Below are 15,694 nucleotides of genomic sequence, written 5' to 3'. Positions count from 1 at the left end.
CCCATCAGAAAAAGGCACATTTTTTACAGACTGAGCAGGAAAAATATATTCTTTCTTTAATGCTTTGATATACAAACGACCTTTTTTTCTCTCCATCAAGGTAAAATTAATCAAGTAGTGTGAATAACCATGTACAGAGCTGACTTGCAAAACACCGAGTATGCAACCTGCTTGATAAATGCAATGGGACATCCCTGGGGTGCACTGTTTTCAGTCATCTGGAGTCTCCTCAGGAGGGTGAGGCCTAGTCAGAGAATAAAATACTGAGACAGCACTTTTAAAGGTAATTTTAAGAAAAGCTGGAGGGAAAGAAGTCAAGTCAGTAAGCCAAAAGCATGAGTGGCAAAAATATGTTAGCTGATTGTCTTAGAGGTGCTTCAGAGGACTTCTGAGCTCCAGGGAAGGAGCAGTCTAGACGCAAAAATTTTTTTGGGGGGGGAGGCAACTCAGTATGATGCATGATAAATAAAGCACCTCAGTTGTCAAAAGAAAAGCACTGACTTGTGTTTTTCAGCCTCTATACATGGCTACTTATTTACAAGGGAGTTTGGAGGAAATAATGGGGACAAAAAGACTTGGGCAGCACATTTATTTCAAAGTGTGTCCAGCTGAAATCAACGTGGATGTATTTTTTAAAAAGAAAATAGAATTAAGAAACTAGTAGGAATGGGTAGTATTCAACTTAGTTTGACTCAGAGCATACCCAGTGAAATTAATGAACCTAATTTAGGCATGCTTATTAATTTCAATGGGTCTGTGAGTAAAACATCATCCAATGTTTTGAACATGTTTCTGTTATACAGATGCAAACATTTCATTTCTGCCTAATGCTCTCTCACACCTTTTTCTGCCTGATAGCTCTGAGAGGCCAGGCAGATGAACTAGCTATAATCTAGGCATTACAAGCTTCTGAAGTGTGTACCAACTGATATGGAGAAAGCAACTAGCTACAAACTGCTTATAACAAAACACAGGGAAGAAAAGCAAATGGAAAATTCTCTTCCTGCTGTTGTTATTAAAAAGGTAAAGGTACCCCTGCCTGTACGGGCCAGTCGTGTCCGACTCTAGGGTTGTGCGCCCATCTCACTTAAGAGGCCGGGGGCCAGCGCTGTCCGGAGACACTTCCGGGTCACATGGCCAGCGTGATGAAGCTGCTCTGGCGAGCCAGCACCAGCGCAGCACACGGAAACACCGTTTACCTTCCCGCTATAAAGCGGTACCTATTTATCTACTTGCACTTTAGGGGTGCTTTCGAACTGCTAGGTGGGCAGGAGCTGGGACCGAAAGACGGGAGCTCACCCCGCCGCGGGGATTCAAACCGCCGACCATACGATCAGCAAGTCCTAGGCACTGAGGTTTTACCCACAGCGCCACCCACGTCCCCTGCTGTTGTTATTAATTGTGCACAATTAAGTACAACAACAACAATTTATTATTTGTACCCTGCCCATCTGACTACTTATTTCTCTATTTCTTTAATGCATTGAGCTACTCATTTTCCTCCCTTCCTTTACTGGTAATATTAGTTTTGCTTTTTTTCTTTATTGACTCTTGATACAAAAGGATTAATGCTAATGCAGAAGTCTGTAAGAATACCTTTTACCTATTTAAGCCCTGAGACAATAGGCCGTGTCTTTGGCTTTTGTAGACCTTTTGAGGAAAACACTAGCAGGAAGGGAGGTTTGTACAGTGAACAAACTAGCCATTCATTGTGCCTTATTTCCTTGAGAAAAATATAAAGCTACCAATGACTGGTAGGTCACAGGAGAAAGTAAAAGGGAATACTAATGTCACCTAAAAGATAATATCTCGATCTCTACTACCTGCAATTATTAAAATGAATTCTAATCAAATACAAACCTGCGTCCTAACCCCCATAGTACAATCAGATGGATCCAAAAGGAAGCTGGAGAAAAAATGCAACATAAATGAGCATCATCCATGAACAGCCAGCATGGAAAGTCTACAGCTCTGTGACAATGGACATGCTATGTAAGCAGAAGGACCCATGGCGCAGTTCACAGCATTGCTAGTTCAATTTATTTATTCAGTTTCACATTTTAAAAACCCCTCTAAAAATAAACATTTAAAAGCCCATCCCACTAGCTTTTAAGAGCCCTTGAAAGAAATACACTTTTCACTTTGCACCACACACCATCCCACTATCACCTTGCAATCTGGCTAACAGCATGAGGAAGCCATGATGGAGCATGATCCTCTAGTGCACTGCATTTTGTCACTTAGATGACAAGTGATTGAGGGAAATGAGAAGAGAGGCTTGAAAAAATGCCACCTTTTTCTCCTTTGCTGCTACTACACCCAGCCAATTCATCAGGTAAGGAGATTGAAGGGGGAATATTTGAGGCACATGGCTCAGCCATGGGCTCGGCAGAGGTAAGCAAACCTGCTCCAAGGCAATCAAATTTTATTTTGGGAAACCTGGAAAATCCTGAGCCAAACCAAGGGGAGCCTTGGAAGATTTGTCCTTCACACACCCACACCCACACACCCAGTGTGTTGCTTACATTTCATGACATCTAAGCTTTCTTTTCATTTCTGACTTGCAGTCGCTGTGAACAAAATTACAGAATGAAACATAACTACAAACTTGTGAAGCTCTTTCCATAAACCTCGATTCTAGAATATGTCTTTGTCAAATGACACTATTTACATTATCTTGTTTTGCCACCCACCCATCAACCCACCCAAGGTTTTTTCCCAGTAAGTAGCAAAGTTGTGGAAAAACTAGTTGAAGCCAGCTAGGTGCACACTGTGCTTTTGGCTAGCATAGGATAGGCCTTAGGGAAGGAGCGTATAGAAATTTTGGCAACACTGCAATGAATAGTGAAACTGTACCATGTATATCAGTGTTGCTGGTCAAGCAGAGGGCCTCTGAATAGGGGCTACAGAATTCAGTTCTAGTTTTGCCACTCTTTTAAAAGCATAATAAGAGCCACATTGATTTTATAAACTGGGATTAAAAGAAAGGTCTATGGCCCTTTATATGACTCTTCCAAAATTTAGTGCAGCCCAAATATAAGACTACTGCTACTCCATTCCAGGCATCTCACTAAATACAAACCTATGCAGTCCTACCTGAATGTGATAGAACAGCAGAGTAACCGACATAAAATGCTGTAAAGACTCTCTTCTAATCAGACTGATATAAAGCAATTTTTATTTTCCACCTTTCCTCCAAGGTGCTGTAGAGGTTCTCCCTCTCCCCATTTTATCCTCACAACATTTCTGTGAGGTAGGTTAGACTGAAATATGGTGAAATGGGAATCAGAAACTTGATCTCCCAGGTTCTTGTCCTAGTCCTAGAACTCTAGGGTTACTGCAGTTGGAAGCAGTGTACAGGCAGAAATGGGAAAATCTGGATGAATGGCAACAGATATGTTGTCAACTTCGCCAAAAAAAGCTCAAAGCTCAACAACTTTTGTGTCCATATTTTCACTTTTTGAAATATGGCAACCCTAGCTACTACATCACACAAAGGGCAAATATGATTACAATATCTGAGGTGACATTTATTCTTCTTATAACTAAACACTAATGATGTATAATTAAACTATTAGTGATGACATGACAAGGCATGCTTTTAAAATTCAATTTAGTTGCAACTGATTGTATTTATGATACTTTTGCAAATGACCTTCATTTATAAAAGATATAATCACTGTAAGGTAACAAAGAAGGGTGTGATAAAATCAGAGAAAACCTGTAGTTAAATTCATTTATAGGATGTTTGTATTAAACTAAGTTATCAAACTGATTTCACTTGTTTAACATTCTTATTTCATAGTTTAATAAGCAAAAGATCTGAAGCTAACATCACACTATTAAATTGCTTAATATTGTTATTTCAACTTTCTAAAAACTCTCTTACATGCCAAGCTTACCTTCACTAAAACCGCTATATATACTTAATATCTGGCAAAACATTTGTTTACAAGATGATACATATCAACCTCAGATTCAAAATGCTGGGAAAAATAAACTACTTCATATAGAAATAGTATTATGAAACTGTATGTCTTGCAAACACATTATGTGAAGATAAAAGGCTTTATCACCAGCAGTCAAAAGCAATGGAATAGAGAAACACACAATGTCTTGATGTCGTGAAAACAGGGAAACTGTACTAGAAGTTACAGGGAGCCAGGAAACGAGACATGCAGCTGCTGTTTTTGGCAAGAGCCATGTGTTAGGAAAACATCTTTTGGCCTAAAGTTCAAAACATTGCTATAGTTTAGTCAGAAAATCTTTCAGAAAATCAATGCTTTTTTATTCCAGACACTGAAACATGAAGCAATCCAAAATGACCGCTCCCTGCATTAACTGGGGGGCGGATTTTGCGTGGTCGCGCACAGCCCCCCCCCCGAGACTACTAGACCCCCGGCAGGGTAGCTGGCTTCACCGCGCCCCCCCCCAAAGCTGGATACCTGGAGGTTCCCGCCTAGCCTCATCAATCAGCCAATCCCGGCTGGGGTGTGTGTTGCCAAGGGAGTTGGCCAGGTAGAGTTAGGACCGCCCACACTCACAATAGAGGGTGTAACTTACCTGTTGCTCCTCAGTCGGCTCCTGAACTTCTCCCACCCTGCCCTCCCTCAGTTTATACCTTCTTTCGCAGTTTAACCTTCTTCCTTACAGCTATGCAGGCATTGCTGCGGTCCTAGATGGTCGTCATTGAGGGATCGGGAAGGAATTTCCCTGCATTGGCAGGTTCCGCCTTCCCCTTAGCAAAATGTCACAACTTTGGTGGTTTGTAGGCTTTGGGCGGAATCCTTTAGTCTATCTTCCCTCAATGGGGGGGGGGCATGAAGCAGTAACCCACCCACCCACCCCCTGCGGCGGTGTTCCCAGGGTTCCCCGTTAAAGGGGTTATTTTGAGGGGAGGCACTAGCCTTACGCCAATGGGTTGTTAGTGCTCTCCCCTACGACGCGGCGAAATGGGGGACAGACTCTCTGCTTGAACAGATGTTCTCCAGAGTCAGCCCAATCCCCCCACACTTTGGATAACCCTGATGTGCCCCAGATCCCCAGCTGGGGACTGCGAGGGATAAACGCCCAATGCCTAAGCCAAGGTCTTCCTACATCTGAGAATTTACAGTGGTGCCTCGCAAGACGAAATTAATTCGTTCCGCAAGTTTTTTCTTCTTGCGAGTTTTTCGTCTTGCGAAGCACGGTTTCCCATAGGAATGCATTGAAAATCAATTAATGCGTTCCTATGGAGACCGCCTTCAGACCAGGTCCGGGGACAGTGGGGAAGACGCGCTGCGCTTCCCCGCTGTCCCTGGAGATTGCGGGGCTGGCAACGGGGAGAAGCGATCTTCTCCCCACCGCCAGCCTTCAGAAGAGCGGGGAAGACGCGCTGTGATTCCCCGCTGTCGCCGGAGATTGCGGGGCTGGCAACGGGAGGAAGCAATCTTCTCCCCACCGCCAGCCTTCAGAAGAGGTCCGGGGACAGCGGGGAAGACGCGCTGCGCTTCCCCTCTGTCCCCGGAGCTTGCGGGGCTGGCAACGGGGAGATGCGATCTTCTCCCCACCGCCAGTCTTCAGAACAGGTCCGGGGACAGAGGGGAAGCGCAGCGCGCCTCCCCGCTGTCCCCGGAGCTTGTGGGGCAGGCAGCGGGGAGAAGCGCTCTTCTCCCCACTGCCCGCCTGCACAGGACCAGGTCCGGGGACAGCGGGGAGGCGCGCTGTGCCTCCCAGCTGTCCCCAGAGCTTGCGGGGCAGGCAGCGGGGAGAAGCGCTCTTCTCCCCACCGCCCGCCTGCACAGGACCAGGTCCGGGGACAGCGGGGAGGCGCGCTGCGCCTCCCTGCTGTCCCCAGAGCTTACGGGGCAGGCAGCGGGGAGAAGCGTTCTTCTCCCTGCCGCCCGCCTTCGTCTTGTGAAGCAAGCCCATAGGGAAATTCGTCTTGCGGAACGACTCAAAAACGGAAAACTCTTTCATCTTGCGAGTTTTTCGTTTTGCGAGGCGTTCGTCTTGCGAGGCACCACTGTAATAAAGTTGTGGCCAATTTTAATCCCATAACACGTTGTCAGGTGTCATTATTCCTCCCGGGGGTCGCCTGGGGCTTGGGGGGGGGTCTCTGCCTGTCCATGCAAATGTGGAAGAGCAAACGTTTTATACAGCTTTGGACAATCAGTGGTGAAAATAAATTAGCCCACATCTTGACTAAAAGAAGCTATGCAAAATAGGTACTGCCAGTGAAATTGTTCAGCTCTCATTCTCAATGAGCTTAATGTTTGCTATTTTTTAAACATTCTGCAACCAGTCTTGGAGAGCCAAGACTTAACAAGGGCTTGATTATTATTTGTTGTAATGATTTCCATCTGATTTTTAAAAGTTTTAAATAAATAAAACCCATCAGAAGATAACTGAGTAAAATTTAATGTTAGTTTTTTTGTACACTTTCCCACCTTTATTAAAAGTTTTTTTCTTATTACCTCTCCTCAATACAGAAATAATTGAATATATAATTTAGTATTGTTTTAATTTCTGCTTAAAATCTTGCACTGACATTGTACAATCAAACTTCTCTGTAAGTAAATGCAAATATTTGGACTTGCTATTTTAAATGAATTTATGCATAGGCTTCAGTTGCTATTATCATATGACTCAGAATTTTTTTGTTTACCCTATAAAGTTTACCCAAGAACGATAACAATTCTCTTGGCCTTTTACACCCCTTACTTGATCATTACAAAATCCTTTCAACTTTCTGATGGTCTTTTAACAACTCACAAGCAGCTTTTCCATGAGTAAATATTTAAACCATGTTTTAAAGAGGTCTACAGAGAGAGTGAAGATGAAAGCTAGCCCTGAAATTTATAGCCAGCTGGGTAATAATCAACTGCTTCCAGCATTCTGTAGTCCTCATTAATGCCCCACCATATGATGGGACTTTAACTCTGGAAGTGTAGCCTCAACTTGTATTCAAGAGCAAACAAAAATTTGCCAAAGCATACACATTGTGATTAATTTATATAGCCACATAACCTTAATATTTGCAACTTTTATCTATTTGAGATAAAGCATTAGCAGTGTACAAATGTATGCTTAATACTTGAATGAATTTGAAGCATTATGCAAAACATTATATATTCTTACTAAAAATGCATTATTTTATTCACACATTAAAAAGGTAAAGGTAAAGGTACCCCTGCCCATACGGGCCAGTCTTGACAGACTCTAGGGTTGTGCGCCCATCTCACTCTATAGGCCGGGGGCCAGCGCTGTCCGCAGACACTTCCGGGTCATGTGGCCAGCGTGACAAGCTGCATCTGGTGAGCCAGCACAGCACACAGAACGCGTTTACCTTCCCGCTAGTAAGCGGTCCCTATTTATCTACTTGCACCTGGGGGTGCTTTCGAACTGCTAGGTTGGCAGGCGCTGGGACCGAGCAACGGGAGCGCACCCCGCCGCGGGGATTCGAACCGCCGACCTTTCGATCGGCAAGTCCTAGGCGCTGAGGCTTTAACCCACAGCGCCACCCGCGTCCCCATTCACACATTACTATTTTATTTATATCACACCTATGTATACTGTTCTTCGCACAAATAAAAACAAATTAGAAAACTGCACCATGAATGGCATCAAAATACTAGAAAGATAGTTTGATACCAGAACTCATTATTAAACAGAACTACTGGCACTGTCGGTTCATGTCAATATTAAAACATAACACATGTGACCCATAGCAAACTGTTAGTGTGGGACACAGCCATTCACAGTTCCAGTTGGTTAGCCATGCCCTTCTGCACAGTACTCCATTTCATTCCTCCTCTTGCCATAAAGAGAAGGCATCCATTAAAACCACAAGGAAGCAAGGGCATACAAACAACTCCAGGATTATCCCCACTGCCAGGCTCAGCTTCAAATTGGGGATTGTTCTGCTCAGAAGTGAAGAGGAGCCAAGGTCAACAAGAACAAGGGCTGGGAAACCACTCAGAGAAACAATTACTGGTTAACATGCTTGTACACTATTCATCCATTTGTGGCTGAAGCTTGCGCCTCATTCTGCAAGGGACAAGGCTCTCGAGTACCAGTTCTGCCTGGAGAAGGGCTGCCTAGTGTTTGTCCCATGTTAGAACCTGGGACAGTCCACTGGGAAATCAGCAGGGCCTAGGCTAGACAGCCTCTTTTAAAAGGCTAGGATTATCAAGCAGTTTTATTTTAGTGATATGCCATTTGCTTTTCTAGGTGAGGTATTTGTGGCAACATATTAGTTTCAATTATCAAATTCAATTCAGCTGTACATGTTCAAAAAACCCCAAACAAACCTGAATTCAATATCATACTATTACTGTCAGGAGCACTTACAGTGAGGTTCATAAGGAGGTGGAGGGTCACCACAAGGAACACATTCCATATCCTGAAAGCCCCCAAGCTTGGTTTTTCTATAGAATCTGAAAGACAGAGGAACAGATAACACATTCCTCATGTTGTCTACAAATAGCAGGACATACAGACATATTTCATAGATATGGAAGAGTGTACCTAGAGAACAGCTCTGGAAAAATGTGAGATCATGCAGTAAATCAGTGACTAAGTTAGAGGATAAAATCCAATGTCTATTAATACTGAGAACAGATATTAAGGTTCTCAATTGGAGGGGAAAGGGAGCAATGAAACCAGCTTTCTTTTTAGCTATTTTCCCACCACAACTTGTTTCACAGTAGTAACAGTCAATTTCCAACACCACATCACCAAAGAGCAGCATTCTGAGAAAGATTCTGATGAGTGTGGGGACCTGTACAACATTCCAAACAGCTTATATATGGAATTTCTGCCCATTCACCCCCACCCGACAACAGTCTGTACATAATGATAAACAATGGTTTGCTGTGTTATGTGGATGAGCCTCTATAAGACCATGTGAAGCACTAGGTTAGCATACTCTCCCATCTGTCCTCCCATGCAGCTGGGAGGAGAACTTCTACCAAGTTTTGATTCAAAGAATCTTGGCTAACTGTTATATACAAGCTGGGAGCCATGATTCATGGCAAATGGTTAGTTAAACAACCATATTAATAAATTCATGGTTTGAAGTTGGCTTGTTTAGCAACTAACCATTACAGTGGTACCTTGGTTTACAACCATAATCAATTCCGGAGGTCCGTTTGTAAACCAAAACAGGTTGTAACCCAAGGCATGCTTTCGCTAATGTGGCCTCCAACATTTTTTTGTTTGTAGTCCCAAAAAATTGGGTTGTAATCCAAATAAGGTTGCAAACTGGGACACACACTTCCGGGTTTGATGTGTTTGTAATCCAAAACATTTGCAAACCAAGACGTATGCAAACCAAGGTACCACTGTATATGATTTAATGTTTTTAAAGTAATGCTAAGCTGAGATTCTTTGAAACCAAGCCTGGCAAAAGTCCTTCTAGCCATGGAACAGGAGTGGAAAGCAATAAATAACAGAGTTTGAAACTTTGTTTAGGGGCTCATGGAGGTTCATCCACATAGTGTTAAACCATGGTTTTGTGTATATGCAAATATAAGACCAAGTCTTATATTTAACCATATATGAGACTATTTTAAGCTCTTGTTCCACAGCTGTGGTCACTCAAATAAAAGAGATATCTACCTTTTTAAAGGTAGTGCCATCTTTCTGATAAAATTCTATGTGTTGTGCTGTGAAATAAACCAATTCTTCAGCACTAGCTTAAACACGGTAGCATGAAAATTAGAATTTTTCATGTCAGAGTGATATTATGTTTGCAACTTTTTTAAATGACCAGAAAAGCATGTGGAATACAGTAAGCCTGCAATTTACATTGGGTTATGTTCTGGGGATTGTGCCTAAAGCCAAAATAGTGTCTAGTCAAAACACATTGGGTTCAATGGCAGGTGGGATTGCCAAAGTCTTTTTTTCCTGGATGCCCACCCCCTATTTATTTGTCAGGTGTGTAAAGCTGAATGTGCACAAGCTAAATAAACGTAATTTGAGGGCTTATTGTATTGGTTAATGGATTTCATAGTGCTGAAATAATGTAATGTTTCTCATTGAAGCACTGAAGTATTCATCAAGGACATGAAATCAGTCCTGAAGATATAATCAGCAAAACAAAAAGGTAGAGTCATCAATCTATGATGGGAAAGCCAGCCAAGTCTTCAGATTGTAGGGCTTTCTAAATCTGAACTGTGTTGTACTAACCCTGCAGACAAGTTATTTCTAGTTTCCTTATGATTCCTTAACTCACCCTGGCAAGCAGTCTCCACAAACAGCATTGCTGGTAGCAGAACAATTGGCTTTCTGAAATCGATTTATTAGAGCGCAGTCCAAACATGGTTTGCACTTCTGAAAGCCCCTGTCCTCCTTGAATCTGTTTGGTCTGCATGTCATGCACTGGGCATCCTCCCCATATCCAAAGCCGCATTCCTGTAGGGATTAACAAGCAAGAACACACTATTCAGAAATTTAGAAGCGTGAATAAAGGGAGACTGCAAGGATGAAGCAAAGACTCAGTGTAATTATTTCCGAGAATAAGACTTTCTAGAGACAAAAGCAATCCTTCCAGCAAGTTCAAATGTGTCTTCCACTACTAATAATCTCCCTTACTTCTATAAGCAATACTTATTCATCTACTTTATTTGAGAAACGGCTAAGCGTTTGAATGATAAAGGACTCCATGGTCTCCCACAGCTACATTATTACAGGCTTATGGGAATTATTGAGCTGTCCATTATTAATTAAGCTAGGTTTGTGAAAATGCAGAAGCTCTAAGTTCTTAGACACTTACATCAAAACAGGAAAAATAAAAAGCGTATCAAATGATAGTAGCTAAACTAAGAAAGTAAATAACCATTTGCAACTGTTTGAAATATGCATCTTTCATCTTTATAATAAAGTACAAAACTCTCCTTTCACTAAAAAACAAGGCATCATGGATCCAATTTTTAAAAACCCAAATATTAACGACCAATATTAACATGTTTTCAATGTTTATTAGCAACACTGAGAACATAGTGAGGAGCTGGTGCTATGTATTTAAAATAGCTAGAATATGATAGTAATTTATTTAGCAAAATTGGAGTGCAAATTACTTTATTTAAGGAATGTGTGCACCTTCCTTCAATATTTCCAAGGTGGTTCACACAAATGATATAATACAATAAAACAGCATCAATGATATTAATAAAATAGTAAAGCAAAACTGAATAAAAACAGCAACATAAAATATACCATTAAGTTAAAATTCTTGAGAAAATAAAAAGGGTATTTGACTGATGTGGATGATACATTACCTATAGCACTCTGAGAAATGAATTATTTAAGCAAGGTGCCACTATGAAGAAGGCCTTCTCCCCAGTCACCACCACCCGACTCATTTTAGATGGCTGGGGAGGGCTTCTGAAAATAACCTCCGTGCATAGGCAGGTTTATGTGGGAGTCCACCATGTTGCTATTTTAGAGTGCTCATTATAAAGCCTTCCCTTACCCTCTTCCTTGCATATTTTTGTGGCAGTTTGCAGCCACTGTTTCAGTGCAAATTTAAAATGAATTGGTTTCTTCACTGTGTGGTACCAAATGTTTAGGGGGTCATACAGTAAGCATGACGACATCAAGTGCTATGTAATCAACCAGATATGGTCCTGCGATGTCACTGAGTTCTCCAGTTGTCCTCACTCTAAAAAGGGAGTGCAAGTGTATCCCACACTTTCCTATTTCTTTGGGAAACCCTTTCCCTCCTTGTAATTTTCTATTGCCAAAACCAGCCAAGTGGTGTCTTTCTTGCAAAAGCTAACTCTACAAAAGCCCTCTGCTAGATATAATGATTAGCTTTGCCTTTAGGAAGCAGCTGAAAGACTCTCTCATTTGGCTTTAGGGAGGTTAAAGTTATGCCTGTTGTTGGAAAAAAAAATCACTAAGATCAAATTCTTATTCAGAGTCATAAGAGTGGGTTACAATGTTCATAGTAGTCCCTTTTTGATAATAATAAGCACCAGTATGTCATTACTGCAAATATATTCCATAAACAAACTGCAAGGGATATCTGCATTTATATTGTTCTGGCAAATGGTAGTGGATAGGGGTGATATCAGGAACAAGAGTTTTAGGAGCAGACACTTCTCCCACATCCTTCCCTTAAATACTAGATAAGCTAAAAACATAGCATTTTTATATGAAGTAATTTTTTTCTTTTTAAAAAGCATATTCTGAAATGTGCATATTGTAGTTAGAGTTGCAAAGCATATTGTTTGAAAGAGCTAATTTTGAAGGACAAAATGTTATCCAGTAACTGCTTCAAAATAGTTCCTTTGAAAGACTTGCCAAAGATATGGAAGATATGTTTTAAATAGCACATACAATAGACCAGTTTTCTGATTACTATGTTAAAAGCAAGCAAGATGATCTAATGTGTATCTAATTTAATGGACAGAGAATTGGACAAAGTATAATAATTTATTTAGAAATTATCTATAAGCCTTCAGACTGATGCAAGCAATTAGCTTTAAATAGGGTTAAACCCAAATTTCACAGACATATTTGACAAGGCATTAAAGGCAATGTATTTTGAGTGGGCATTATTTTTTGGGTTTAAGAAAACACTCACTGGCGCTCTTGAAGTTCTGTCAGGCTGGTGGCTGCCATTCCTCCCCCAACCTCCATATCACTAAGAAAGAGGCACTGTATTAAGGGAGGGAAACAAAAACAGTGGCTGCCACCTTGATGGCTCTTCAAGAGCTCACATTTCATCAACCACTCCCAAAATGAAGCCTGCTAAAAACAGTGGGAGGGACATGAATCTGACCTTTAGACAGTTTGTAAGTAAACCAATTCTTAACTTACCAAACCTGTGGTCTTTTCCTATGCTGGGGGTAGAGAGATGTTTTGGAACTCACAAGGGCATATTTTAAAGGTCTAACAGTTCTTATTTCCACGCTTTAGTTTGTTGCATATTTTGTGATTTTAAATCTCTGCTAAGGGTTCTCTCATCAAAGAGCACTTGCCCCAAACTTAAGATCTTGGCAACCAGGAATTTTTACCTGTATTTTCTTGAACCAACAGATACAAGCTGTGTATTGCTAACAGTGTACTGCTAACAGTGACTCCATCGAACAAGGGGAAGTATAGTGAATTCCATAGCCATGAGTTAATAGTACAAACACACATGAAGTTTATTTCCTCTTCTTCCCTCACCCCCCCCTCCCAAACAGCCCTGTCTCTCTTCCCCCTACCCCACTTTACTGGCTTCTCTATCAGGGCTTGGTCTAGTCATTTCATTGCTGGGACAAGGGTCCACCCTGGAATATGCCATCTACCAACTGGAGACAGCAGTAGAGGAAGCCCCGCAGGGGCGGGGCGAGCCACCCCATTCCTTTCTCTCTGCAACCACATTCTGCCCCTTCTCAGTGCTTCATGCGACAAAGTGAAAGAAAACATAAAACCCTGTTTATTCCTAAGCATTTGAGTATTTTACTTGGGGCTATCATGCCCCCCAAAGACTTTTCAGATATATTAATCCAACAGAGTGACAGAACTGGAGTAGAGGCAGAACCTTTAAGTCAGTCAGCCTCACTGTCTCAATCTTCTGCTGCTCTCTTACCAAAATATCCCAGGCCACAGAGGGCTGGCAGAAGGGGTGGATATGATAAGAATATGAAGGACCAGATGTGATCTTCCCAGAAGAAGCTCCAGCGAGGAAGCTGGGCAGAGAATGACAAGTCTTTTCCTGTGAGAACCAAGGCAACAGCCCCCTCCTCATTCTGCCTCCCCAAATCTCTCAGTTCTCTAGTGAGCTTCTATCTGAGCCCATAGGAGAGGAGAGGAGCAGCAAATCAGGTGAGAAAGGAGAAAGCTGCAGCCTGAATGAAACTGCTGTCCTGCCCCAGCAGGAAAGGGAAGGTATGTTACAAGAACAGCCCATGTTTTGATTTATACTTGCATGTGAACATGTATCTTACATGTGTATTCACTGTAAGATACATGTTCACATGCAAGTATAAATAAAATGTGGTTTTGGAGATCTTTAATATGGAGGCAGTTGTGTACCACAGGAGTCTGGATAATGCAATGGTAGAAAGATTTGGAAATTAGACAAGGTAGAAATTGGAAGGACAGGTAAAACAGCAATAGTTATCTATTCTGAAGAAGTAGGGAGAGCAGAAAGACACCATTCCATGAGTTCTACCATAGCCTGCAGGTGTGAAGTAATGACTTTATATTTGGGTGGTCCTGTTTTGCTTCCAAACTTACAGGCACTTGGCCACCCAAGCAAATGGGAGGAGAAGACTCTGCCCCTGGAGATCTAAGTATCATAGGTTGTCGGACAAAAAATAGGTAAGATTTTAATGAGCAACGTTGCTCTAAGGTGTCAGAAACTGAAGAGCTAATATTTACCATCTATCTAAAGATAAAAGATGAAAAGAAGCAGTTAACCAAGGGAGAGGCTTTCACAAAAGATGGTTAGACAACCCTAAATAAATCTAATCTGAGTCACCACCAGAATATCTCAACTCTCATGAACTCTCAGTGTATACTGCTTTCTATGGGAAACTTCTTGTCTAAAGGACTATTACCAGAATTCATCCACATTTGGATTTGTTGTTGTTGAGCTCAGATTAGGCAAACCAACCATGGTTTAGAAAAATCCACTGGGTTTGACCGCAGCCCCAAACTTTAGTTTAAAAAAGACACAATTTGTAAGCTAACAACAAACCATGGATTCACTTCTTGGTTTATTGTTAACAGCAGCAAGCTGCCTGGAGTGGGTTCAGATGTTCAAGCAAGTCACAACAAATAATTATTTAGCTTTACATGCAAATGCAACCAGTCCGTTGCATGAAAATACTTTCTGCTCTTTCAAGTGGCAAAAAGCACATAGTAGCAGTATTAAATGTTATTTATGACACTCATAAGATGCACAGCTTTTCATTCAACTAAAAGCAGTGAAGAAAGGGTGTAATGTTATTTAAGAATAAAATCTCCTACTAAATTTTAAGCTTGTGGATGCTCTGAGCAAATCAGTTCAAAGAAAGCAGAAACAACAAAGCTTCTGTTTTAACATTTTACCCCAGAACCAAATATGGCTAAGAATCTAATCACATATTTCGTGTTTTTGTATATAAAGGAATGGCCTAAAAGTTATGAATAGCCTCATAACGATATAAAATGACTCTGCCAAAGTGTATCACAGAATATTGGTTGCTGTGAATACCAACTGCTATGGAACACAAATGTGAGGGTGCTATTGTGCATGTGTCATCTTTGTGGGCTTCCCATAGACATCTGGTAGGCCTCTATGGGAAAGCAATGCTGGATTAGATGGGCCTTTGGGTCTAACCTAGCAGGACTGTTCTTAAATTCTTAATACTGGGAATTTTTAACAAAGCGCTTGTCATTTCTAAGTGCCATTTCACAACCCTCAGTGACTCAATACATAATACTCAAGTTAATCTCAATAACTGCGAAACATAGGATCAAAAGAAAAAATGGTTTAGAGAATGTGAATATACATGCATACCTTAGACAGTTCCATGCCAGGTCCACATTGTTTGCATAGCATACAGTTTCCATCATGATCCCTGAACTCTTGCTCTCTACAGTCTCCAGTTTCGCAAATTGCAGTGTTTGTCTAAAAATGAAAATATAAAATTAATTAATAGTGCTGCAGTTAATCTCTTTCTATTGGTGTAATCCTACATGTCTTGCTCCTCCCCCCTGGTGCTTTCAAGGT

At 41.5% G+C, this 15,694-nt stretch overlaps 1 protein-coding gene across 7 annotated transcripts in view; it reads right to left on the bottom strand.

Moving 5' to 3' along the window:
* Positions 1–15,694, bottom strand: part of TNFRSF19 (TNF receptor superfamily member 19) — a 52,698-nt gene that overhangs the window by 16,681 nt on the left and 20,323 nt on the right. For 5 of the 7 annotated variants that reach the window (XM_053385888.1, XM_053385891.1, XM_053385894.1 and 2 more), the window contains 3 exons: positions 15,482–15,592; positions 10,217–10,395; positions 8,332–8,417 (listed from right to left, as the gene is read on the bottom strand). In XM_053385888.1, the coding sequence (XP_053241863.1) occupies positions 8,332–8,417; positions 10,217–10,395; positions 15,482–15,592 (376 nt within the window). Of the gene's footprint in view, positions 1–8,331; positions 8,418–10,216; positions 10,396–12,571; positions 12,632–15,481; positions 15,593–15,694 lie in introns of those variants that run through there. The other 2 variants (XM_053385895.1, XM_053385892.1) reach the window with 2 other exon arrangements.

The sequence above is a fragment of the Podarcis raffonei genome, chromosome 4, assembly GCF_027172205.1.
Source record: "Podarcis raffonei isolate rPodRaf1 chromosome 4, rPodRaf1.pri, whole genome shotgun sequence".
NCBI lineage: Eukaryota > Metazoa > Chordata > Lepidosauria > Squamata > Lacertidae > Podarcis > Podarcis raffonei.
This window is presented reverse-complemented; position numbering and strand designations above follow the sequence as displayed.